Source organism: Pomacea canaliculata, linkage group LG14 (assembly GCF_003073045.1).
Source record: "Pomacea canaliculata isolate SZHN2017 linkage group LG14, ASM307304v1, whole genome shotgun sequence".
Lineage (NCBI taxonomy): Eukaryota > Metazoa > Mollusca > Gastropoda > Architaenioglossa > Ampullariidae > Pomacea > Pomacea canaliculata.
Window position 1 is genome coordinate 15,450,370 of NC_037603.1, and position 24,793 is coordinate 15,475,162.

General features: G+C 42.6%; 1 protein-coding gene across 2 annotated transcripts in view; it reads right to left on the reverse strand.

The window, feature by feature from the left end:
* LOC112555785 overlaps window positions 1–23,555 on the reverse strand; it is a 44,919-nt gene extending 21,364 nt beyond the window's left edge. The window contains exons 1-3 of one of the 2 annotated variants that reach the window (XM_025224300.1): window positions 23,261–23,555; window positions 4,683–4,910; window positions 3,920–4,569 (exon numbers count right to left, since the gene is read on the reverse strand). In XM_025224300.1, the coding sequence (XP_025080085.1) occupies window positions 3,920–4,017 (98 nt within the window). In that variant the 5' untranslated portion in view covers window positions 4,018–4,569; window positions 4,683–4,910; window positions 23,261–23,555. Of the gene's footprint in view, window positions 1–3,919; window positions 4,570–4,682; window positions 4,911–15,066; window positions 15,487–23,260 lie in introns of those variants that run through there. The other variant, XM_025224301.1, reaches the window with a different exon arrangement.
* Between the last annotated feature and the right edge of the window lie 1,238 nt (window positions 23,556–24,793).

Sequence of the window (24,793 nt, forward strand, 5' to 3'; positions counted from 1 at the left end):
CGACATCTTGAATTGCGGATTTCAACGCACCTCGCAGACGGGAGCCAAATGACCCATGAACATCCACTCGGCGATAAGAGGTGCGAGTCGCTTCCTCTCACTGCCTCAGCTTCCGGGCAACTCGCCAGTCTGATGATAATGTGACCACACACACATATCATAGACAGCTTCCATGGTGCGACAGGCCAAAATAAGACTACCACACCACGGTTTTATTCCACGACTTCCGGTGTTAGTGCGCATGCCACTTCCTCACACCCACGTGTTAGCAAATTTGAGTACAGTGTGTACAAACTAAACCTTGTCGTTTTATATATTAACATTTACTTTAAAAAAAAAATCTTGGCTCCGAACTTAGTGATCATTCTACGAGTCTGGTATACTTTATTATCGTTCTTATGTTGAATTCTTTATTCCTTCTGCACCTCCGGCAATCTTCTGCCCAAACACTTAAACATTATTTTAGAATGTGCATTATATAATAATGTATTTTGAATTCAGATTTATAATGTGTTAAAATGAGAACGCGTGCTGTCCACTGTGATTGACATTTATTTAGAACGAAAATGTAAGAGTGGTGGTTCCTGTGCATGAGAAAGAGTGAAAGAGGGTGAGATAAAAGCTGCATAAAAAATTGCACCTGTGAGAGAAACAAAGAAACGGAAATGAAGTAGTGACAATTTGAAAACTGGTCACTGGCTACAAGTAATTAAAAAAAACAGATCATCAATCCGTCAGGTCCGTGCGCTTGGCATTATGCATTGTGTTTATTTGCTGCACTGACTTTTTTTTTTTTTTTTTTGCCTTTTTCCGAATAAACTTCTCATTAATCAAAACAAACATCATGGGTTCAGATTTCATAAATTCAATATTTCACATACACACACAAAATACGCAAAAAATACACACATATGTAACAGGAAAGATAATGCCCGTGTTTGTTATTCCTGTTTCGAACGAGACAACATGTTCATGTTTAAGCCCTCGAGCTCGTTGGCTTCCAGGTGTATCTAACGCACTGCTGTACCGAGCTCGTGAGATAGTTGGAGAAGAGGTGAAAAGGCAGGTATGTTCCGCTAATTCACTGGCTCACTGAATTGAGTTTGTTTCCAGTCAAAACTCTCAGATTAATCTTTATGAAGGACACAGCACACAAATGTTTATTTTGTCTCGCATGCATGGCGCCAACTAATTCTGAAATTTTCTGTCACTTGCATGATAGTTCGCGAAAGCCTATGTCGTAGGCCGATATACAATTCCATCGTTTCCGGTGGAGCAGGAAGAGTTGAGAAGAAAGGAAATACAAGAAATGTGAGAAGGGGGAAATGTAGGGCTGAAAAGGTTTGGCAAAACAAGATATTTTATAGTTTTACATAACAGAATTTCGTCACGATCCTAGTTAGAGAAAGGTGCATGATTGAAAATTAACAGAAAAAATAAAGAGAAGAAAAATTGGAGGAGAAACAATAAAAGAGCGGACACGATTACTTTTACTTACCATATTTTAATTATAAAGGGGATTAGGGATGGGAAAGGATTTGGTGTAAGTTATTGTGCCAAAAAACATTATTAACAGAACAGAACAAAGCCGATCCTCCTTTTTCCTAACACCACGATGAAAGCAAACAACAATCCAAACATCGACAGAAAAACAAAGAATGTTTACTTTCCAGTTAGAAGTGTAAAGCATCATCGTCTACACAACACAAGCCGACGAGGCTGCAGACAGCCTGTACCGGAAAACCTAATCAAGTGGCCGGAAGTCAGCCCCTGCTGACCAGTTAATCACTAGCTCAGGAGGATCAAAGGCTGAGTAGGATTGGCTCAGACAGATTAAAGCTGTACGGTTTTCCCGATCTTGAAGAAAAAAAAAATTACATAGACCGGGTTTTTTTAATTTTTTTATTTGACTCAGACACATCTAATGCATAAAGATAAATATTACATAAATATTAAACCTTTAGCGGGTTTGTTTCCATTTGAAACTGATGGAATCGATGAAAGGAAAAACATACAAGACAACGAAAGCCAAATGCTAGCTGAGGCTTTCAGCCTCCTCGGTAAAAGGCAACTGAAAGGGATACAGGAGGTACACTTCCATGGCAAAAACCGGTCACTTGGCTTAACCCCAAGGAATGGTGTGAAATGTTCGTTAACTGGTGGTGTTGCTGTCATAAGCGACTACGGATATGTCACGAAAGCAGGAAAGCTTGAAAGGCACATTATATGCCACCTCAGGATTGTCACACATTGACAATTTATTTTGTGATTATCTACCAATCACTGTCTAAAACAGTTGCTCAATTCGTGAAGTGAGGTTTCTTAAACACATGCATCTAAAAAAAAAAAAGACAGTAATTAACACAAACACACATTGAATCGACAACATTCACAGTCTGATTATTCATAAAACATTTTACTTACATCTAATTAGTCATTACAAGAACTGTTGCGCAATTGTGTCTGCGTCTGTGCTGTTGAAACTTCTTCACACGAGTAAGCTTGACTGAGACTGGACAACTGTCTGTTCCCTACCCAGCAGGTGTACCCCTACCTCTCAGAAAATGAGAGTCTGATAAGGGCAAGGTAGAGCGCCAAAGCCAGATGGCTGGGTCCAAGATACTGCTCCTACGGCCACTGAATTAAATGATACTGTACTACTTTACTCCAGATGTGCACTGATTCGAGTCCCAGAAAGTCTAGTTCTGCAGACAAACTGTTTTCCAAACTATCTACAAATTTCTTGAAGCATATTGCCATGCCACCTCTTGCTTGAACTTGTACCTACTTCTTACTTCTTCCTTTGGATCCGACGAGTTGTTAACATGACCAGACGACTAATAACAAGAACAATACTATCGCAAGTTGTAACAAAGCAACTGCATTATCATATGATCTCCTTTCTTCAAAAACGTTGCAAAAACTAGCGAATCGCCATTAATGTTTGTCTAACGGAATCCCAAAATTTTGTAACCTTTTTTTATACATGAATAATATTTTTGGTTCATGGTTTCCCGGTTGACCGTGGTCATTACACAGACTGGCTGCTTATCGTTTTCATTGGTCCACCACAAGGTTGACAAGAGCCAACTGTAGCAGACGGAGCTCCAGTTCCAGAACTCACGCACGCACTGTATCAATGACCTTTTGCACCCTGCGTCGATCTATTTTGGGACATTGGTTAGCCAGTGCGACACGCGTCAACTAAGGTCATAGTTCGCACCTAGTGTCCGTTGCGACGAGGTCACGAGATTTAGTGAACGGTTGAGACCAAACACTCTAGCCCTCCGTCATTCTCAAATCGGTTGGGTTGCAGGGATAACGGGATGAACAAAAATTGGATAGAATGACAGAAGATGAGACGACCCTAAGTCTTATGTAAACTTGTACACTTGAAGTATTGCTAGCTTCTCGCCAACCAACACTCGTGGATATGTGATATATTCAATGTAGTGATTTAAGATTATTGTTGTTATTATTATACTGATATTACCTTTTCAGTATTTTTGTAATTTACTGAAAACAGTTTTTGTAGTTGGTTTAGTTTTCTGATATGATATAGATATATACACTTCTTTAAGTGAAAAATTGCAAAACTGAGGCAATCAGTAAATCACAAAGCATTTTTAGTTCCATATGATCCATAGCCAGAACCTTCTGTGTGTGTGAGCGCGCGCGCGTGAGAGAGAGAGAGAGAATTTTGACAGTTTGAAAATTAATGACTAAAACCACCGCACGGTTGAAAGGTCGTTTTAGGGACAGAACTCAAAGCATCAAAGAGCAGAAAGGAAATTAAACCATAATTTACAAATAAATAATCAGGACAAATAAATTAGGAATAATTAGGACAAATTATGAATGTCCTGATTCGTATGAAGCCCTAGAAATTGGAAACGGCAAAACAAGGTAAACAACTCACCCAGAGGTCAGCAGCAACACCGCCACGATGGCACTGAAGACCGACAACCACCGTCTCTGAAGGCACAGTCCCTGGACACTCCACCCACCACCTGCCATCGCCACCCGGCCGCCGCTGCTGTTGTCGCTCCGCCGATGCTCTTATCAAAACCGCGTAACCGAGGGCTTGTCTGCTCGACGATGTGTCTTGATCAGACGAACAAAGCTACTCCAACAGATTAGGGTGGATGTTGGCGGAAACACAAACTCTGTCTCTCCCTCTCTCAGACCGTCTGACGGGCTCTGTCTCGCCTTGACGTAGCACGTCGTACTGGGAATCCTGTACGTCCACAGCTGATTTAAAGACGTCAAGCTCACGCGCTCACACACCTACAAATGCACGTGCGGCTGCACACAGGTTTTTCACGCAGGGGCACGCACGCGCCAAAGAGCGCGCGGCGCGCGGGGCTGAGCCATGCGTCGGCGGCAGAGGCACTTCACGTGCGCAGCACTTGGAGAGAGGCTCTTGGAGGGTGGTGCAGCAGCTGGTGGGGGAGAGGGGGTCAAAGCGTCCGCCTCCTGCGGGTTCTCTCTCCACGTGCGGTTTCTGAAACCACCTTTTACAGCGTCAACCACCTTCCGAGCGGGTTTATTAGCAGACTGCTCTTTCAACTTTGAGAAGAAAGAAAGGAAGAAACATTTATTGAAAAAAAATAATACAGTCGTCTCTCTCACACACACACAAAGATTAAGAATCTATCGTGTCTCAAAATTTCATCACTTACCTCAAGAAAGTTTCACCGACTTGTCTTGATGAAACTGTGTGGGATGAATGTAACCGGCAGCAAACTGTCCTGAAATGCTACTGGAGCTCTGCGCATGACCATTTCTGAATAACTTGCTGTTTTGTGGTGTTGTCCCTGTTGTCTCAATGCCACAAATTAGTCAGACAAACTGACGGACTGCTTATTATGTTGTGTAGCCAGACTGATCATTTCCATCAAGAGTGTGAACTGAAAAAAAAAATATCCCACACACACACACACAAAACGGCACAAAATTAATATCTCAACATGAAGAAAATCTACATACTAAGTAGTTGATGTAAATATTTTTTAATCGATTGGATTTTTAAAAATCAAAGATTACAGGATTACAGAATTGTAAGGAAGCAGTCATCTATTTACAGAAAAGTGTTTGCTTATTTATTTTTATATATTGTAACACGCAACCTTGCGACACACCACTTACAAACTAACGGAAATGTATATTTAAAATGGAAGTCAAAACCAAGTCAGAATAATGTCAGGAACACATATTACTAACAAACAAATTCATTAAAATAACAGAAAATATAGTGAAATAAATTTATATATTTAAAAAAAAAATAGTTGTAGGGTTTAGACGAGCTAAATTCACAAATGATCCTCACAGAAGACAAAACAAAAGTCATCGATGTCGTTAGCATGGCTCGTTCCCACAAGAGAAAGAAAGGAAGAGAAGACAGCAAAACAGGAAGGGCACGCATGCAAGGAAGATATGATTCGGGGTCACAAGCACGAGTCACGTGACGATCAATTAGCTGATTACTACGGCCAAGCGTGACACGTCGGCCGCAGTCCACAAGACGGACGCCGCGTGGCGTAGTATGGCGCCGCACCACCTGACCTGAGCGGACAGACGCTCCCAGACTGAACCACGTGACACTGCGTGAACTGCTTGTGAGTGAAACGGAGGCTAAGTGTTGTGGAGACCGGGGGGACCGCCTCAAGACTCCACGCCTTGATCGATATGACAATTTTTCTATTCTCTGGGAAAAAGCGACCTGAAAATATTTCGATCGTATTTGATATTGTTTTGTTACCCACGCGCAGAAATACTGGTGAATTTACATTATCAGAAATTAAGTTAGTGTTGTTATTAACAACGTATGTTTGAGATAACTACCCAATGAACATACATTTTAGTAACCGTTTCCTGCCTACAGACATAACCTACAGGATTAATGACTAAGTAAAACTCCGTGGCTGCTTTATACATCTTTATACTTTGTTTATTAACATTTAATTCAGATATTAACCTTTTTTCAGTCGTGTGAGCGTCTTCGAGCAATAAACAAAAGGGATGGAGGGTGGAGGGGGCCAAAAAAAGAGAGAGGGGAGAGAAACAGGGATTGGTACTCAAATCATCATCCATTCGTGTTAAAAGACAACTGGCAAGTGAATGCGGAAATTGATTAACGTCGGTTTTTCTTGTCTCTCCTTGCTTATGTTATGCGAGTGCCAACGCTCCATTAATGGCGGCCTGTGACGTCATCCGCACCTTACTGGCCAGGCGGCTGTTTCACATCCCTTTCTTCACGCAACATTTGACGTCAGCGACAGGAAGCGACCTCTATTTGCAGGCGCAAAAACTCCGGCTGGCCTCTGATTGATGGAATATGGTGACTCATTCTGGTTTTGCCGACAACACGGGAACAAAAGTCATTTGTTACGTTTCGAATTTTCATTAACCCTCATCTCCCTCATCTCCCCCATAAGCAGATTTCCGCCCCTCTCTGTAAAATCACAGAACGTGTGTGATTGGTGCTTTAATACTAGAATGAACACTAGAGAGAAAAAAAAATACCAATAAGAATTCCACATATTTTTAAACATGACAAAAAAATAAAGTAGAAATGATCAGCTGCAGGTTCAGTACTGAGGTCTCAGAAACATGTAATTTAAAATGACCAACGCTACTACTACCACAATTCCATGTCAACTGTGTCTTTGCTGTGCTTTGTCATCTCGAGGCAGTCTCACAGTGTGACACGCCCTTCGCTGCAGCTGACGTGATGATGTTCGATTCTTTCTGGAGGCTCGCCGAGGGTTAGGGCGTTCTATCTGTCAGGGCCCTTATGACTAATGATCAATTTAAAGGACCAATTTATTCAAAAATAAAAACAATATATTTACAAATAAGATCTGCACGACTTATCGTAGGCTTAAAGAATGTGTTGGTTTAGAGAATTACTTAATAAATTTATCCCTTGCACTTAGATCCAATATAATAATTTAAGCTGCTACAAATTCCTATTCCGCAATTAAGAGATAGCGATAATATATATACCTAGATATTTAAGAACATGTCCCTTGTGTAATCTAGAGAAGGTAGGGGATTAATTTCAATATGTGTGTGCTAACCCTTTCTTAACTGTTTCTCAGAAAGCACTACTTGTATATTTGGCGCGTCACGCAAATGTATTTAAATTTAACCAGCAGATGAATACAAATCTAAAAGTATACTTGTTATTTAAGCAAATTTATCCAGATTGCATTATCACTGTTTAAGTAATTTCTCTATATATTTGTTTAGTTTCATGTAATCATTGAATATCATATCTTTTGCCATATTGTCACCAGTTGTTATTTGTATAAGATTATTTTATGTGGCGTATTTCTTATCTCATGTTATGGCTAGAAATGCCCCCTGGGCTTATAGCCACTGAAATGAAATGAATTCTCGAGCAGATCTTGGCCTGATAAGTTCGCCGCATCCCGCTCTTCACCATGTTTTGAACCGCTGCGGGTAGCGCCATACGCACTGAAGGCGTCACGTTACCAAAATATAATGGCCCTGCAGGTGATAAGGCTCTACTACACCTGTTAAAACATTTCTCACCTGTCTTCCGGTGTGCCTTGCGCTCTCTCCACGTGCAACACATTCCCCGACTGACGTTGCCTAGACTGTGCTACCCTTAATCCGAGAATTGTACTTTGGTGGGGGAGTGCTGGGGAGTGCTGGGTGTGTGTGGACAGTTGTTCGACAAGCTATCCACTTCCCTAGTCTTTCAGTCGAGAGAGCTACGTCTTTAGTCCTATCTCATCTCTACAATAGAGAATTATGCGAGCTACATCCTCAGCTCCATTTGGTCTCCACCAGCGAGTCCCTTGATGTTCCAACTCGCGTTACATATCACCGGAACAGCTCTCGTCAGACCTTACTGGTACCGAAAGAAGTCGGTCGCTCCAGGCTCACACCTGGTACTACAAGCTGTAAGGGCGGGAGCAAAGAGGCCGAGGGAAAATAAAGCAAACAAACGTATCGCCATTACTGGTCTTGATAGCGTAATGTTTATACAGACGGTCGGCACTGAAGGGGGAAAACATGCTCAGGGACTATACATCACAGGTGATGAGGAGGTGTCTGAGACAAAGGAAGCTGGGATGCAGGCAGGTAATTGGTTCGCTGCCGTTGAACTATTTCAAACTGGACATCTCCAAATATTCTTGCCTCATCCCCTCTCTCCTCGGACAAACCTTACATATTTATTCATTAATTTATTAATTTTGTTCCATCTCGCTTCACCAAACGCACTGCCTGTGCCTCATCCATGCAAGCGCTGAATCAAATATTTCTACGCATATCGTTCGCGCACTTGATTACAGAAAAGTTTTCCCACGTTCTTGTGATGGCTGTTCTTTAAAGAAAGTCTTTCAACAAAGAAGTCGAAGGACTAGAGCTGTATATGCCTATTCTTTTCACACGGCGCGACTTTGACATAACTCAGAACATACACGCCTCAGTGAGTCGTTTTTCAGCTGAAACAACGCAACATCATTCAACTTGAGAGCAACGATTACGACACTATTCAATAAAGACAGACAAAGAATGATAATGAACGACCTACGAACTCCCTCCTGTGCTTCTGTTCATTTGCCATCAATTTCGCAAAGCTCCAGGCTAGCGCTGTTTAACACTTTAAACCCTATTTGACCGAATCAGATATGGATGAATGTTTCACGAACTTTGGCAAAGTTTTTAAATGAATCTTTTCAAAAAAACCTTTGACAAATTCGGTCAAAGAAAAAATATGGCGAGACAACAGACGTGGTGGGAATGTATGCATCATCGCTCGCAATGATTTAACTAGTAGGTTCAGCAACGATTGGCTACAAGTCAACATGTAGATGCTGCGATAAAATTATATGATTCGTTATATCTCGCTTCCTGTGCGGTTGCAAAGGCGGTGGGGCGGTACGTACAGCAATCAGCGGGATGAAACTTATCGAAACAATCACAATTTCTCAGAGCATGTGATCGCGGCAAGGTTTAAAGACTTTTGTGCGCAAGGAACAATTATTTTCACACGCGCACCCACGCCCGCTTGTCCACACAAACACACACGTGTACAAATACGCGCGCACACGAACGCAAGTACATATCTCTTGAACGATCGGAAACAAAGGCAAAGTGAAGGAACATCCAAAAACGCAGAGATACGGGTATACCTTTAATCCTCCAAGTGCAAACCTGTAGCCATCTTTTCCACACCTATTCCTCCAACATCAAACCCTCCCGCTCTCTCTCAGTCTTCCTCCAAACACAGAATTCAAACATATTTTGCTGCTTTCGGCGGAAAGGGTGCGTTGAAAAAATAAAACCAACAGAAATAACAAACCCGGTAGGCATCTTTCAAAATTGCACCTCGTTCACGAAGTAAGCAAATTTGTGGCAGCCGCCACGCTCTGCCCTTTTCTTACACTCCTCCTCCCACCCCCTCTCCAGCTTCAATGCTTCACAAAGAAGAGCTGTCAAAAAAGATATGTGTATAAACAGACAAAAGACACTCAGTCATGTTGCCATAAAGCTTCACAAGACCGTGAAACGCACGATGTAGATTATTCAAATAGAGGTTTATCAGCGCAATAGTTTGTTTGTTTGTTGTTGGTTTTTTTTTTTTTGTTTTTGTTTTTGTTTTGTTTTTTTTTGGTTTTTTTTTTTTTTTGTTTTTTTCTCAAGGCTTCAGTAATCATGGCCGCCTTTAATCCCGATTTTAACTAAGCTTATAAACATAATTCTGTCTAATCGCTATCAGGGGATCTTATGTGCCTACACTTGTCGAAAAAGATATAGATATAAGTTTGTCATGCGTATGCTCACGAGTTATAATGTTTGTCGATTTTTGTTATTTAGTGCACTTTAGTTCTATACTTAGATGTGAGACATTGTGAGCGAGAGGAAGGGTAAGATGCAGGCCCGGTTCTACCTATTAGGCGAACTAGGCAATCGCCTAGGGCGCAGCGACCGAGGGGGGCGGAAAATATGGCCTGCTTTTTATTATTTTTTTTTTTAATGAATAATTTTAGGGGAAAATGTCATTTTCACAAAATGATATTAGCAGGACACTTTTCCTCTGCTTGTCGACTGACCACCACGCTAGTTTCTCAGTACATGTATGACAGGAAAACCCCATTATCGCATTATCCCAGGGCGCACCTGCAGTGACCAGCTAACCGGCAGGCAAGTAGAGGGCGGCAGAGGGGCGGGGAAGGGCGGCGTTGGTGTAAGGCACCTTTTCCTCAGCTTGTAGGTTGACTTTCTCAGTTCATGTAGTGATGTAGTACAGGAAAACCCATTATTACAGGGCGCACTTGAAGTGACCAGCTAACCAGCGGGGAAGAAGAGGGCGGAGAATAGACAGCGGAGGGGCGGGTTGGTGGATGGGGCCTGGTCAGTGCGGACCCCTACGATGGAGTGGACCGCATTCCACTAATACCAAGCTCACCTTTCTTTCCTCTATCTTACTATTGAAGAGGTTCCACACTTATGCATTGAAAACACTGCAGCTGATATCAGGGACAACAACACTGACTTGAGTTTGCTACGCGAGTTTCTCTGTGGTTATGACAACAGTTTTATGCTCAATATTGTTTACACTTACGAACTTTCAACCCGAAGGAACTTAGCTAATGTCACCAAGGCGTTCTTAGTTAATAAGAGTATGAAAGTCTTTAGCAGACAAACATCAAGGTAGAGCCATTTGAAGTTTATAGCATACTGTATCTATTTACTGACACTGATGGCCTATAGTCTTGTACTTACTGTTGTGACTCATGGTCGTGAATATTTAACTTTCTTATTAATTATTAAATTTCTGTTCGATTGGTGTATTACGCTTAATTTAGTTGTCAACTTGTAATGTTTATTTTTATTATCTAAGAGTGCATCTGTTTGTCTACAGTTTGAACGGCTAGCTTGTTGTTATGCTCCATTGACAGAATATTTGAAATTGGTTATTAAGAGATAATGCCTACTAAGACCTACAGTCTATATACTTCTCTTGTTTTCAACAAACCCTATGCTGGACACCATGCAGTGTTGATCATTGGACTGTGTTTGGGGAGCTGACACCATGATTTACAACTTTGCATTGTTAGTGTCCAGAAGACTCTCTCTTGACAGACTCTCTCATTGCCCTCCTGTGACTCGCTGTGAGGTGTGACTTTGGATGGGAACAAAGTAGCTGCTATCAGGGTGGTCTAGAGGCTGGAAGCTGTGATCAGCTTGAGTTTTAGACCACACAGCAAAATAAGACCAGAGCAAGGTGCTACACATTTCTTGTCTCCATCAGTGTGCACTCCATAAAACCTTTTACACCAGTGTTTGAAATTCCCTGCTCATAAGTGTAGGTGTGATTTGGGAGGCATGCAAGCATCCATGTGTGTATGATGCATGCCTGCAATTGAAAAACAGACGTGCTTTTTCTTGACAAAAAGTAGTTCTTACTTATAAGTTATTAATCAAATCTGCAGCAAATTCTCGAAAAAGATTTAATTTTAATAAGCCATTCTTTGACACTTCTGGGTTCTAATGCCTCTGGTCGTAATGAGTTCTTGTAGAAAACCACTTTTCTACTATTTTTAAGCAGCAAACATGTAGTCAGTTCGCTTTTACTTGTTAGTTCGTCTGTAAGATGAGAAAGAAGAGAACCATTGAAAGCACTTGCCGATGGAGGTGATGGGTGGCAGGCCCACAGGGCAGCGATAAATCTGTCACAGTTAATGACCAGTCGGATCAGACTAGAAGACTGGACAAAGGTGGTGCGCTGTCACTTGATAGTTGTCCGTGAGATGAGAAAGAGAGAGGAGAGAAAGATTGAAAGGACCTCAGTGGGGTGGCTTAGTGGAGAAGGGTAGAGATAAATCTCTACCACTTTAAAGAAAGTCAGATCACATTACCAGGGCTGGACAGCCAGAGTGGGGAAGAGGTAGTTGTAACTTTGAACTTAAAACCCACAGGACGATGTCAAAACCTTTTCTGAGCGGCTGCAGACATCTCTTGCTGCTGTTTGAATTGACTTTGTAATCGTCTGTTCGGGTGCTTGGAGCTATCATCCTTCCACAGCTGAGTCAGTAAAGGTTGTGAACTGCATTTAGCCTGCCAGACTGAACAGAGCTACTGTCCTACAGCCACTTCATGAGTTTGTAAAGATAAGTTCGCATGAATTTTATACACTGTGACATAGCTGAATATATTTTATTAACACGATTTATGTCTTTCTTTACATTAATTACATTTCCTTATTTCTTATAGTGCTTATTTTGATTGTGTGGATGCAACGGGTTGCGATAGCGGTGGTGTCACTTTTTGCAAAACTTTTCATTGCACAACAGGGTCCGTGACAGTCTGGTGGTCTTTATCACATCACAGTCGCGTGGAGTTCTGAGACAGACCGCCGCAAACATTACTGGTGATATTTAAGCCTTATAGCTTTCTTGTTTGAACTGCGTCCATTGAAGACAGATTTAAACAGATTCAGGAGCACAGTGCATTATTTGGATTTCTTTATGATATCCAAAGCATTTCTGAAAAACCAACGAAGGACATTCTACTATCTTGCGAGGTCTTGGCAAAGGCACTAATGCACAGAGACAGCAAAGACATTGAAGTGGAGGAACTCTTTTCTGAATTACAGGTTGTGGATAGAAGACTTCCCAAGCCTAAAATGAACCCCAAAGAAGTCTTAACATTCATAATCCAGCATAAGCTATTTGATATTGTGCCGAATGTTGTAGTGTCTCTCAGAATTTTATTGACCCTTCCAATTTCTGTTGCCAGTGCAGAACGAAGTTTCTCAAAATTAAAATTAATTAAAAACTATATGAGATCCACAATGTTGCAAGAGAGACTGACTGGGCTGGCCACCATATCTACTGAGCATGACTTGGCAAATGCACTCAATCTGAAGGAACTGATAACTCGTTTTGCACAGCAAAAAGCAAGAAAAGTGAGGTTTTAAGCATCAATTTTCATGACCAGGACTAAATAAATTGCAAAATAAATGATATAACATGGTTCACTTTTTGTGAGGTGGGAGGGGGGGGGCGCAGAATTTTTCTTTCGCCTAGGGCGCAACACAGCCTAGCGCCGGCCCTGGTAAGATGGGCTGGTGTTGAGAAATGGAGAAAAACAAAGATGCCTACCTGTGAACTGAAACTAATGAACTGACGCCTAAGAGGCTTTCCACCTGTGAGGTACAGTAAGAGTCCATTTTGCAGACATCCTGTCTGGATAAGAAAATGGGCGTCTAGACGCGCGACATGGCTTAAAGAGAAGCACGTGGGACGATGAAGTAATGGCACTGCGGTGACGAGGGAAGAGGTCAAGGCTAGACATGACCCCGAGCACTGGCAGCTTTGTTTAGGTGAAGCCCCCACGTGTTCAGGGCCACGGTCTAGCGGCGGTCGGGCGAAATCTGAGTAAACAAAATGTGAAAACTGAGTAGCATCTGACGCCAGGGGAAGTGTAACCTACGGCGATATACACAGACATGTCGATTAACGACAATAACAATGGGCGTGTACAGCGCCGTATCCTTCCTCCCCTGTGGACAAGCTCAAGGCGCTTCACAGCTGACATGTTGTGACGTGAAAATACTTTGACGTCAGAGCAAAATGACGCTACTCAAGGCGCTTTACATCTGAAGTGCTGTGACGTGAAAATACTGTGACGTCAGAGAAAAAAAATGACGCTACTCAAGGCGCTTCACATCTGAGGGGCTGTGACGTGAAAATACTGTGACGTCAGAGAAAAAAAATGACGCTACTCAAGGCGCTTCACATCTGAGGTGCTGTGACGTGATAATACTGTGACGTCAGAACAAAATGACGCTACTCCAGGCCAAAGGTCAATGATCAAGACGGCATGAAGCTCAATGAACTTCGCCGATCGTCAGGTCGTCAGGTCCACAAGCAACTGTAGCAACCCAAACGAACAGGAATCGTATTCCACACTTACGATGGCAGACCTATCAACAACATACACAATCACAAGTCCAACACGAGGAAGAAGTCGGATAAGACAGAAATACAACAGAGCTCTGTCCCCTCAAGTCAGTTAGGTCAGGGGGCATCACTCTAATCTCATCATCGGTTTTCATTTCAGGTGTGACCTTTGCTCTCATCTGCTCAAGACAGGACCGGGTGGAAAATTATGTCTGTTGCTGCTGCCGGACGGTCCCCCCTACGCCCGGACCGGACATGGGACTGAACTGAACTGAACTGTGACCCTCAGGCTGCTGTGCTATAAACCCAACTGAAGAGATGACCAAAATTTTTTTTGTTGTTGTTGACAAAAGGCCAAATATAGGAAATAATAACTTAAAAACCAAAAATTGTCAACAGTTACAGGGACAGATTCTAAAGACAGACTGACAAACAAATTACACTAACGAACAAACAGACTAACAGACGGACGAACAGAGTGATGTGCGGACACAAAAACATACAAACAGATAAGCGGGAAATTAGGATCAGAATCAGAATCATACAGATGGAGAGACGTACATCCTGATATTTAAAGAAAATATAATAAAAGAACTGTGACATTCAATGTGATTCTTGTCCACACATACACCATCTCCACTATCAAAACATCACTAAAGCAAGCTACTAACCAGTCAGTTTGTCCTAAAAAAAACTGTTTTAGAGAAGGATTTTTATGACAATGATGTGGGTGATTGCTTTCTCTTATCACATTCAAAGAAATTCGAAAAAGAACCAGTAGAACGAAGTAGCGAAATTTTATAATTCATTCAACAAACAAGCACCTCGTTGTTATCATATACAGGGTGCTCCAGAAGCACTCAGACGAGGCCTACAGCTGTATTACTGTATATCTACTTTTGGCCCAAGGTGGATGTTCTTTACCTCTACAAACATTCCACCTCCCATTCCCACTCTTTCTTTCTCTCTCCCAACCAAAATAAATAAATAAAAAACTGGCCTGAGGTTTTAGAGTATGTGAGAAATGCGTTTTAAAGAGCCTCGAACATTTATTTAGACAGCGTGTAAATCTCTTGCTGAGCAACACATAAACAGGGACAAGCTAAGCTTAATTACTTACGACGTCTCAACGGTCTGCAAATAAGCAGCTGGTCTATAGCAGCTTCTTCAAAAGCACGCCGGTTCCACAGTTTGATCACGACTGAACCCTGGCTCCTTGGAGGCCTTTGCACAGTCGACCTGCTGCGCAGGTCCCACAGTACCCACGGTTACTCTGCAGGAAAACGCGGCGAGAAGAGATTCTCCCACACACCAGCCGGCCCGTTGTTGTCAGCGCCCTGTACGCAACATTCTGACACCGTTTGGCCGTATCGTCTTCCCAAAGTAAGCCGAGAGTACGCCGAGGCCACTTGTAGCGACATTAGCCAGGACGCCAGGTTACATGACCGCGCCCTCAAGGTGCAAGTTGATTCATCCGCTTAGACATGTTTATAGCTTGAACTAAACCCCCGTCCCCTTTCCTCCGCCGGCTAACTGTTGTTCGGTTGAAAAAACACCCCACACAGTGAGCCTGTGTGCTCCTCTAGTCCCTCCATCTACCCCACCTGCACGACTACAACTGCACCTCTGTTTCCCGTTCGACGTGAAAAAAAAAAAAGTCGTAATTCGGGTGGGTAGAAGTACCCGATGTAAGCCAACAAATGCGATAAGCGCGTGGTGCGTTGGCAGTTGGGTGACTGTACAGGAAACTGCTCGGTACGCTCCTCTGGCTTTGTTTGCCATTGAAGAAAAACATGCTAATGGTTGCCCATTGTGTCGTCTGACTGAGCAGCAAGGTTTCTCTCCTCGTACCTCGTTCAGCGACTCCAAAGTCCTTCCGCGATCAAGGGCAACGATTATGTCAGGTTTTATTCGGTCAACTCTTTCGATGTTTTTCAGCTTTCCCGGCCAACTATTTCGGGCAGTTTCTTCTTTGATCAAATGTTTGTTTTCCAGCTTTATTCTTGTCATTATTTAATTTGTTTTTCGGTCAGCTGTTGTCTATTTTGTTAAGTCGTTTTTGTCAATGGCACTGTAGGTTGGCAGACGGCAGCTAGAACAAACTTCGGAAATTTGGCTTCACTTCACTCTCCACCCCTCGCCAATATAATTGATAATAATAATCACTGTATCAAAGTTTCAGAGTTCGAAAGACGTCCCTTCAAACGTATCAAAACTATCAAACATTAATGGATGTTGATGGCAAAAACAAAAAAACAAAAAAAATTAAGCTGTACGTTTTACTGAGTGAAATTTGGAATGGATACGTCAAGGGCGCAGATCTTCGGGTTTTTCTTTATCCTGAGTCCAACTCAATCATTTCTGACAAACCAAAATAACAGCATCGGCCATTTTTCTTCTTGGGAATGTCAGAATTTCTCTAGCTATGAGCGGAATGCCTCGATCTTCTGAAAGGCGATCAAGCGAAACCTGTTTGCTTGTCACTAATGAGCAAACACCATCGCCCTCTTCACATGACCTCAAAGCAAATTCTTATGAAATTTCCAACAGACGACCGTTTAGATGTCAAGCGCTGCAATAATTCAGCTCGTTACACTAAGCCCCAACGCAATCATTGCTGTTTCAACCAGTCCTAATCTGTCCTGCTGTTAGTGCCAGTGTATCTGTCAGAAAGACGGTCTGCGCATGCGTGTAAGAACTTTATTGGGAAAAGGTCACTGGCAGGTGGGAGGAAAAGGTCACTGACAGATGGGAAAAGTTTCCGAGCGTTTGAGTCAGTGGAAGGGGAATCCCCGCCGAGCTGCTAGGCGACACGACAATAGCGACAAAGAAGTGGTGGACAAAATCGGGAAGTATCCTGTCCACCTTTACCCTCCGATCAGGCGGCACAACAAAAGTATGCATTTTTTTTTCGCCTTCACAATGATTAAGATCTCTGAAAACACAATCGCTGTCCTCAGTTCAAATTCCAAACTCTCGTCTCACTTGAAAGCTATCAAGATTTTGAAATAGTTCAGGAACATAATGGAAAATTGTGGACTTAAAAGATGCTATTCTTGATAGTGTACATTCCCAGGTTTAGTGTACATTCCCAACTTCTTAGAGAAAGGACGTAGCAGACAAACTTAAAATCTACTCTGCTTTACCTATGTAGAACAACAAAAGATTCCACAAACCCCACGCCCAGGAAAGTTCACACCGGCCCGCCTGTTGTGGGTGCCGAGTGTCAGATGAGGTTCACTATACTCGGATCGGCACGTGCGAAGTGCTAACCTTATGCCCCGCGTCATCTTACAAATTACTCCCTACCCTTGTTGTCTTTTGCCGAGAAACAGCCCGGCTACCCTCTAAATAGGGTTTCTTTATCTACGACGCCCACGGTGAGCTGGGGTCAGCCAAGTCGTTTCCGGCATTAATAGGCCTTGTGAGTTTGTAGCCGCTGACTCATACGTACCCAATGTCATCCCTACCCCGTTTGCCTGTCCGTTCGTTAGTCAGGTATGTCTAGGTATTCAAATTATTACGAGCAAATTCATCAATGTACAAACTATGCCGAGATATTTGCTGTCAAGGTTGATTGGAGCAGGCCGATCTTGAGTATATTTCTTTTTTGTTGTTTCCCGTTTCTTGTCTCGTTTCTAAACTTGGCTGCAAGTGAAAAACATTCCCAAAATAAATTCGACACTACTCTACTACACTGCTCGAATCTTCGTAAATGAGAGAGAAAAGAGATTGACATGGAAGGAGCGAGTCCCGCGACGCAACACGTTAGCGCTGTCAACCTGTCGAGTTTTGGAAGGGACATCAAGAATTAAAGTCTTCCACCATTTCACTTCACTGACAACCTCTGTAACCACTAAGCTCTCAGGGATCGTCGACGACTTACGATGAATCTGTTATAGGCCACCAAACTGACAGTGTCGCATGGCCGACCAGGTATCTAGCGGCCAAAGAAAAAAGGTGTGGGGTGGGTGGGTGGGTGAAGAAGCAGATGTAGACTGACACCACGCACGAATGATTTTGACAAATAAAACGATAAATCAAAAGTTGACAATAAAACCGGCGCTAGAAGATTTAGCGGCAGAAATCAAGCCGGCGAAGCACCCGACTAGTTGCTGGTACCGCCGCCTGACATACATATGTATACCCGGCTAAACAGCCAGTAGTGACAGCTGCAAGCAGAGAAGGCAGGGGCATATGTCAACACAGCAAGAACGGAAAAAGGGGTAACGAAAGAGACAAATAATAATAAATAAATCGATAGAAATGTGAGTTGTCAATACAATCGACATCAGTTAATTTTAATGAAGTCATGATGTTAGTACTGATCCATTTTCCATGGGATTTTTACAAAGGTAATTGCATGCGGGTTTTTTTATTATTATTGTTTTTCTAGACCTGAATCGAATATTACTTTTTTGTCGACTTCTAAAACATTTAAAAGTCTTTAACAATAATAGCAAGTTCAACACGAGAAGCCAATTTACGGATTTTAACTAAAGACTCATATTGTAGAATGGGACAACTGTTTAAAATTTTATGATGATCGCTTATAAAATGTTGTCAACCGATGACACATATTTCACAATGAAGGGTTTCGGGAGTGGTTGTCAATAACCTATTGACGTGTGACGTACACCTTCAAGAAAAAAAATCATTGGTTGAATCTGAGAAAAAAAAAAAACTAACTAAAATCCTGCTAATCGTTATCCTGAGTAGCACACCTAAGTGGTTGGAAAATAAAAAAAGTCAATATTTCCTGCCGTGCTAGAATTCAAAGGACCGTGTGCAAAGTAACGGTAGACGAAGCACGCACGGAATGCCCGGAACGCACGGCCCAACACCAAGCTGATCGACGCCAGGTATTGTCCTTTCAAGATAGAATTAACATACCGTGCCGCTAGCCCGCGTGCTTGAGCGCACCACGACACGTGACATCACGAGGGGCCACAAGGTGTTTACCTGTTACGTGGTTTCGCGGAACACAGCCGGCAGGTGATTGCTGGGATGATTTGTGCTGGGGACAACAAATTGTTGAGGTGATTGACTGCGCTTCAGGTCAAAGCTTAAAAAAAGAGCAAACAAACTGAGACACCTGCACAAAGGTATGCTGCCTTGGGTTAAACAGCCTGGGTTAAAAAAAAGAACCTTCACCGACAGGGAACGTGCAACTGTCGCCGTGAGGTTCACATCGGTGTCCCGAAAAGGAACAGCCTCATACCAAACTGAAAATATTGCAGCAGAAGAGAAAGTGTTGTGGTCGTGTGAGCCCTCGCCTGCATTGCTCCAGCGCTCAAGGATGTTGGGAAAGATTAATGACCAAGCAACCTGTTTGACTGCGTCGTCAATCTTCCTACACCTGCATAACAACAGAACACCGGCCCTTAACTTTAAAGACACTTCCTCTCCTTGCTTTAACCGTGTAGAGGTAATAGTGCTTAAAGGGTAGCCCGACAACATTTTTGTTTTCAGTTTTGACTTTGTTTTATTATTCTTACTGTTATTAGCAGTAGTAGTATTTTAATGACTGTGTTTAGTTGATACCAAAATAGCTGTTCTCAAAAACTGAGCGAACAACTCCGGTCACAAAAAGCAACTTTCAAGCCTTTCAACACATTTCTCACGCCCCTTTTGCAAATAGGTCAAGATCTCACTTCCCGCGATATCACAAAGTAGGCTTGCTGTGAGGGCAACAGTTCATAAGAATAAGCTTGACTTGCACCGAATAACGCTTCTGATGATATCTTAAGTTAGATCAACAAATACTTTTCTCAGCCAATAAAAAAGTATTATTGTTGAAATGCTATATGATAAACTAATGATAGAGCTATAGTCCACTAGCACTTTAAACAACTTCAAGCTTATTTTCATCTTTGACTTGGGTTGGACTTTAATAACAAAACAGATATAATTAAAACCTCTAAACAATTAACAAAGCTTAGAATTAGAATAATAAATTTAGCAAATATTAGAATCTCTTTTCTGTTTCGTCTAACTCAACCAACTGACCGGCTGTCAGAAAATGTATTTTCTTAATGTGCGTCGTTAATCAATGGATAGCGTGAATGCACTAAAGGAATAATTAATGGCAGAAAGGAAGAAATTTCTGAGTTGTAAAACCCATTCAGTCTCAGCACTCGGCGCCATTTTGGAGCCTGACGCCAAGAACTTCCACCTGCGCAGCTCTCAACTCGAGGAAGTCGATCTCTGCAACGCGTTTGACCTCGCACTCTGCTGTTGCACCGGCATTTCCTCGACAAGGTCCGTGAAGATCTTATCACGCATGCTTGCCCTACCCGACCCGCAGATTCCCCGCCCTGGCAGTCACGTACGCTAATTACATCCCGTGGCGATGCAATTGGTCACGTGACGCCGATCGCGTGAACTCGGCTGTCCTGCAGTGACTGAAGTCAAGATAACCCTGCAGAAAGAACGTAAGAGGTAAGAGGTGGACAGGTTCGGCAGGGATGGCCCCTTGCAAAATATCTTTTTTCGTGGCTCGTGGCACTCTTAATAATAAATGCAAAATTTGTAAAGTGCGTACTCACACTCCTAAGGATGCTCGTATCGCATAAGAACATGAACGAAGCATCGACAGGATACGGGGGACAAGAAACAAACGAATAACACATGAACCAAGAAAGATTACACATCATTATTAATAATGAATAAAATCAAATACAGACATGCAAAGAGGAACCAAACAACAAGAACTGACAGTATCCTGATAAAGTCGAGCAGGGAAGGGTGTGAAAAAGGACTGGCATGGTGGGAGAGGGTGTTAGGAGTAATGTTTCCGGAAGAGGTGCGTTTTCAACGAACGTTTACAGGATTCAATAGCCTTAAAAAAAAAATAAAATAAACTGATCCTCCATATTGATTAGAGCTCAACGACAGAGGAAAAACTGACAGGTGAACTTCAAGGAGTGGGTAGACCTTCCTACTCCATGACGCAGCTCAGCAAAGGTCTCTGGAAAAAACTTTGTCAGCTACAACATCCTTTCAGTTTTTTAGTGTAGTGGTTAAAACACTCGCTTGTCACCACTGCAGCGGGAAACCCAGGGTTCACATCTCATCTCGGGACACTGTGTGTGACACCTGTCCGCAGGCCTGGGCGTCGGGAGGTTTTCTCCAAGTACTTCGGTTTCCTCCCCACTTTCCTACTAAACAGACCAACCAACCAAACCAACTGTTACGGATAAGCTGACTAAAGGCGACACACAATAGCTTCCGACTCCTTTGACACTCACATTCACCCTTTATCCATACAATATACAAAGGGCTCTGGAAACATCCAGCATCTCCTCCTTACGCATGCGCTCTCTCGCACCTGTGTTCATATATGTTGCTCGGGAAGAGCTGTGGGAAGGCACTGATGTAAAATGTGATCGCCACAATGTCAGCTCGTGTGTACAAGTAAGCTGCGAGGACTCTTTCATTAGTGATGGGAATGTGATATGAGTGTAGTGATAACGACACATACCTGGAGCCCAGTAATCACTGGCATCTGCCATTAAATCAAGATGAAGGTCGCTCTCTGTCTAAGCCATGAAATACAAGCTATAACGCATTCTGTAACGGCCGCCAACCCGGGCTTTGACCCCAGCCCACCTCTTGCACACGCCACCCCGACCCCAGCCACTGCTGTCAACAATGACAAGACTTGTGAAGCCCAAAACTGAAAACATCACTCCATCTCAACTCCTTGTTTTTGGGGTTTGTTTTGTTTTTGGTTTTTTTGGTTTTTTGTTTTGTTTTTTTTTGGTGGGGGGTCTTTTTTTACAAAACATTCAGAATGAGGTATAACAAATCACAGAGATTGTAAAAAAAAAAAAAAGAAATTACAGAATCATGCCTATGACTTGCCACTCAAGGACTGTTTCTGCTTCCGGGAGCATCATCTGCTGATGTCTGTGCTCATCACAGCCAGCGGGCTGGACCTCCCAGTCGATCGCCCTGAAGCACCCAGACCCCGGACTTATTCCTGAATGTGTCCTCAGTGATACCACAGCAAGAAAGTGATCGTATCTACATGCCACTTCCAAATTCTCATGGCATATTTATCATACTCCCGTCCACCTGACGGAGCCTTAGCAGCACGTGGCTTTTCCTTTTTGAGGGTGTATGAGAAGCGAGGAGATGGGGTTGTGGTTGATAACAAGTCAGATATTTTCTGGGACAAAATCAGAGTAGCCCTGAACATTTCACCATTCGTCCACTATTCCTAGTCTTTGGGATGGCGATTATTCGTTAGTCATATTATTCTGTCTGGGTTTTGGGAGGGAAAGAGAAAAGGTGGTCGGGTTGAGGGATGCGAGTAGCATACGCAATTTTTATTCGATTGTATCTGAACTCTTTGATGGAAGACAATTTCAACTGCTAACGATGATTTCGCACTAAATGAAGAGAGAGACGAATAGGGGAGGAGACTAGAGTGTCCGGGGAAAATCCCAAACGGCCAGCCCAACAAAAGTACGTCAGCCCCGAGACTAGATATGAACACATGTCTTTACGATTCTCATCGTACTGGTGACAAGCGCCATCAAGACAGTTGTTTTCTGTCACAAGTGTGAGAAATCCATATTCAGTAGAAAAATTCCAAATATGAAGATCTTCGAAGCCGGAAACGCTGAGAAAGAGAATCTTAGAAACTAACCATGCTGTTATGTGAACATTGTCTTTATTCAAAATTTAAAAAAAATTATTCTTCTACAAGGACAAGTGTCTCATTTCATAAGTTTTAAAGCGTGCAGACCCTCGGACACTATTTCGTATTTCCTTACCTCAGGACACCTTTGCCACCGCTTTATAACTATGACCCCAGGGGTAAAACACCTGAGGGATCTGTATCCCGCTTTGTAATTTTTAAAATATTATACTTGTCTTTGAATTCCCCATGGTACCCCAGACCAACGACTTAACCTTGCTTCCTAACTACCGTCCGATGGATATTGTTGTGAAATTTGATATACTTATCACTGACGTCAGTAAAATACAATGCCCATTGTATATCAAATTATTTATATCATCATTCTAGAACCTAAACCTCTGTTATGGTGGTACAACGAAATGAACCGTTTGTTGAAATGTACTGCGTAACCTTTCTCGCTGTTTCACCTGCTTTTGGCGAAGTACCGTTTTCCGAGGAGGGCTTTCCCTCAGGTTGTGGTTTACACTTGAAGCGGAACAGATAAAAGGGAGGTAAAGATGATGTGCAGGCAGACGAACAGTTTCTATATCCTACTCGCAGCTGTGCGACAAGTATCGAACTTCAGTACAAAGCTAGTACAAAGGTGTGATAGAACAAGACCTACCTTTGATTAAGAAACCACAAAACCGCTTTATGATGCGCACATTTTTGTCTGATCAATACATCGACTGGGTTAATCCTTCTCGCTAAGTGGGAAACTTCTCTCTCGCGGGCGGCATTGTCAAGGGACATAACCCTCTTCGCCTTCAAAATGTCAACCGATGTCGCGTGAGTCACTTGCCCACACTCCCACTAATTTTCCGGCCCAGTCCGCCTACCTAGCTACTTTGTTTCCTTGTCTCGTAGGCCGTACCTAACTATTTTTATTTACAAACCCTATTCTTTCGTTCACCGACGGCAACATGGCAGCATTCCCTGCTTTTCAATCATTAGAGACTGTCGCGTGTCTTAAGGTATGTGCACTCGACACCGTGACCCCAACGACGCGTGACCTTCCGAGGGCGAAGCGTTCGGAAATGGCGACGCTTGTCTGGAGTAGGTCACTTAGAAGCGTAAGAATTACACTTATACAGCCGCACATATTGTCACGAGCTGTCTTGTGAGATATTTCTCTGACTCAAAGACAGGAAGAGTGAATACTCCTGGTCTATAAATAAATCACTTAGTTGATATCAATGAATGAATTAACCTCACTTCATTACAGTAATTGCTGTAGCACTAGAGCATAAATTAAAAGACATGAAGACAGTAACGGCGCTGTAACTATCGGTTTAGTTGGCTATAATTATTATACTCTTTACACGCAATGAGAGCAAAGCACGAGAAATGAATTTTACAAACCATTTGTACTTTATGAAATAAATTACAGTACTGTGTGATAATATATATATGACGGTCGGACGTACAGCTGTATGCTATGGTTAATAGTGAGAAAACAAGAATGCCTGAGCTGCGTGACTCAATAATGCGCAGTCTGAAACGGAACTAACAGAACACAATACCCCTATACAAAAAATAGCACCCACGAGCGCACGCACACACACGAACGAGAGAGAGAGAGGATTTTATCACCATCGCTAACATGTTAAAGTTTTCAGTGGATAAGAAACTCACAGTTTAAGTCTTTAAACAGATATACCATATAAACTCCAGCAAAAATAGGAGAAAAATGTTAAATGTGACATCCCGTACAGTCTCGTGGAAAAATTGTTTATTAAGTACAAGTACACCAATTAATCGTGTATTAACTTCAAATACAACTGCGAATTTCTAAGGTTTTTTTCCGGATTGTGTATAGACGTCTACAAAGACCGTAAATAGACTGTTCTGCACGGTCGTTGGCGTCGTTGGGGCGGGAGAGGGAATGTTAACAGGCGTAAAAACGAGGGCTTGTTATGAAGACGTGATGCGTAATAATGGCCAACGGCTGAGTGGGCGAGTGGGCAAAGGTCGGTGACCTAGCTCGGGGTCGTATGGACATCTTATGCCATTGTCATCGGCACTCCTCCTCCTCGTCGTCGTTGTCGTCATCATCATCATCGGCGTCATAATCATCTTGTTGTTGTCGTCGTCATCGTCAGTATCATGATCAGACTTTCAACTGTTCTACTTACTGAAAGAATTGTGGCATTTGGAA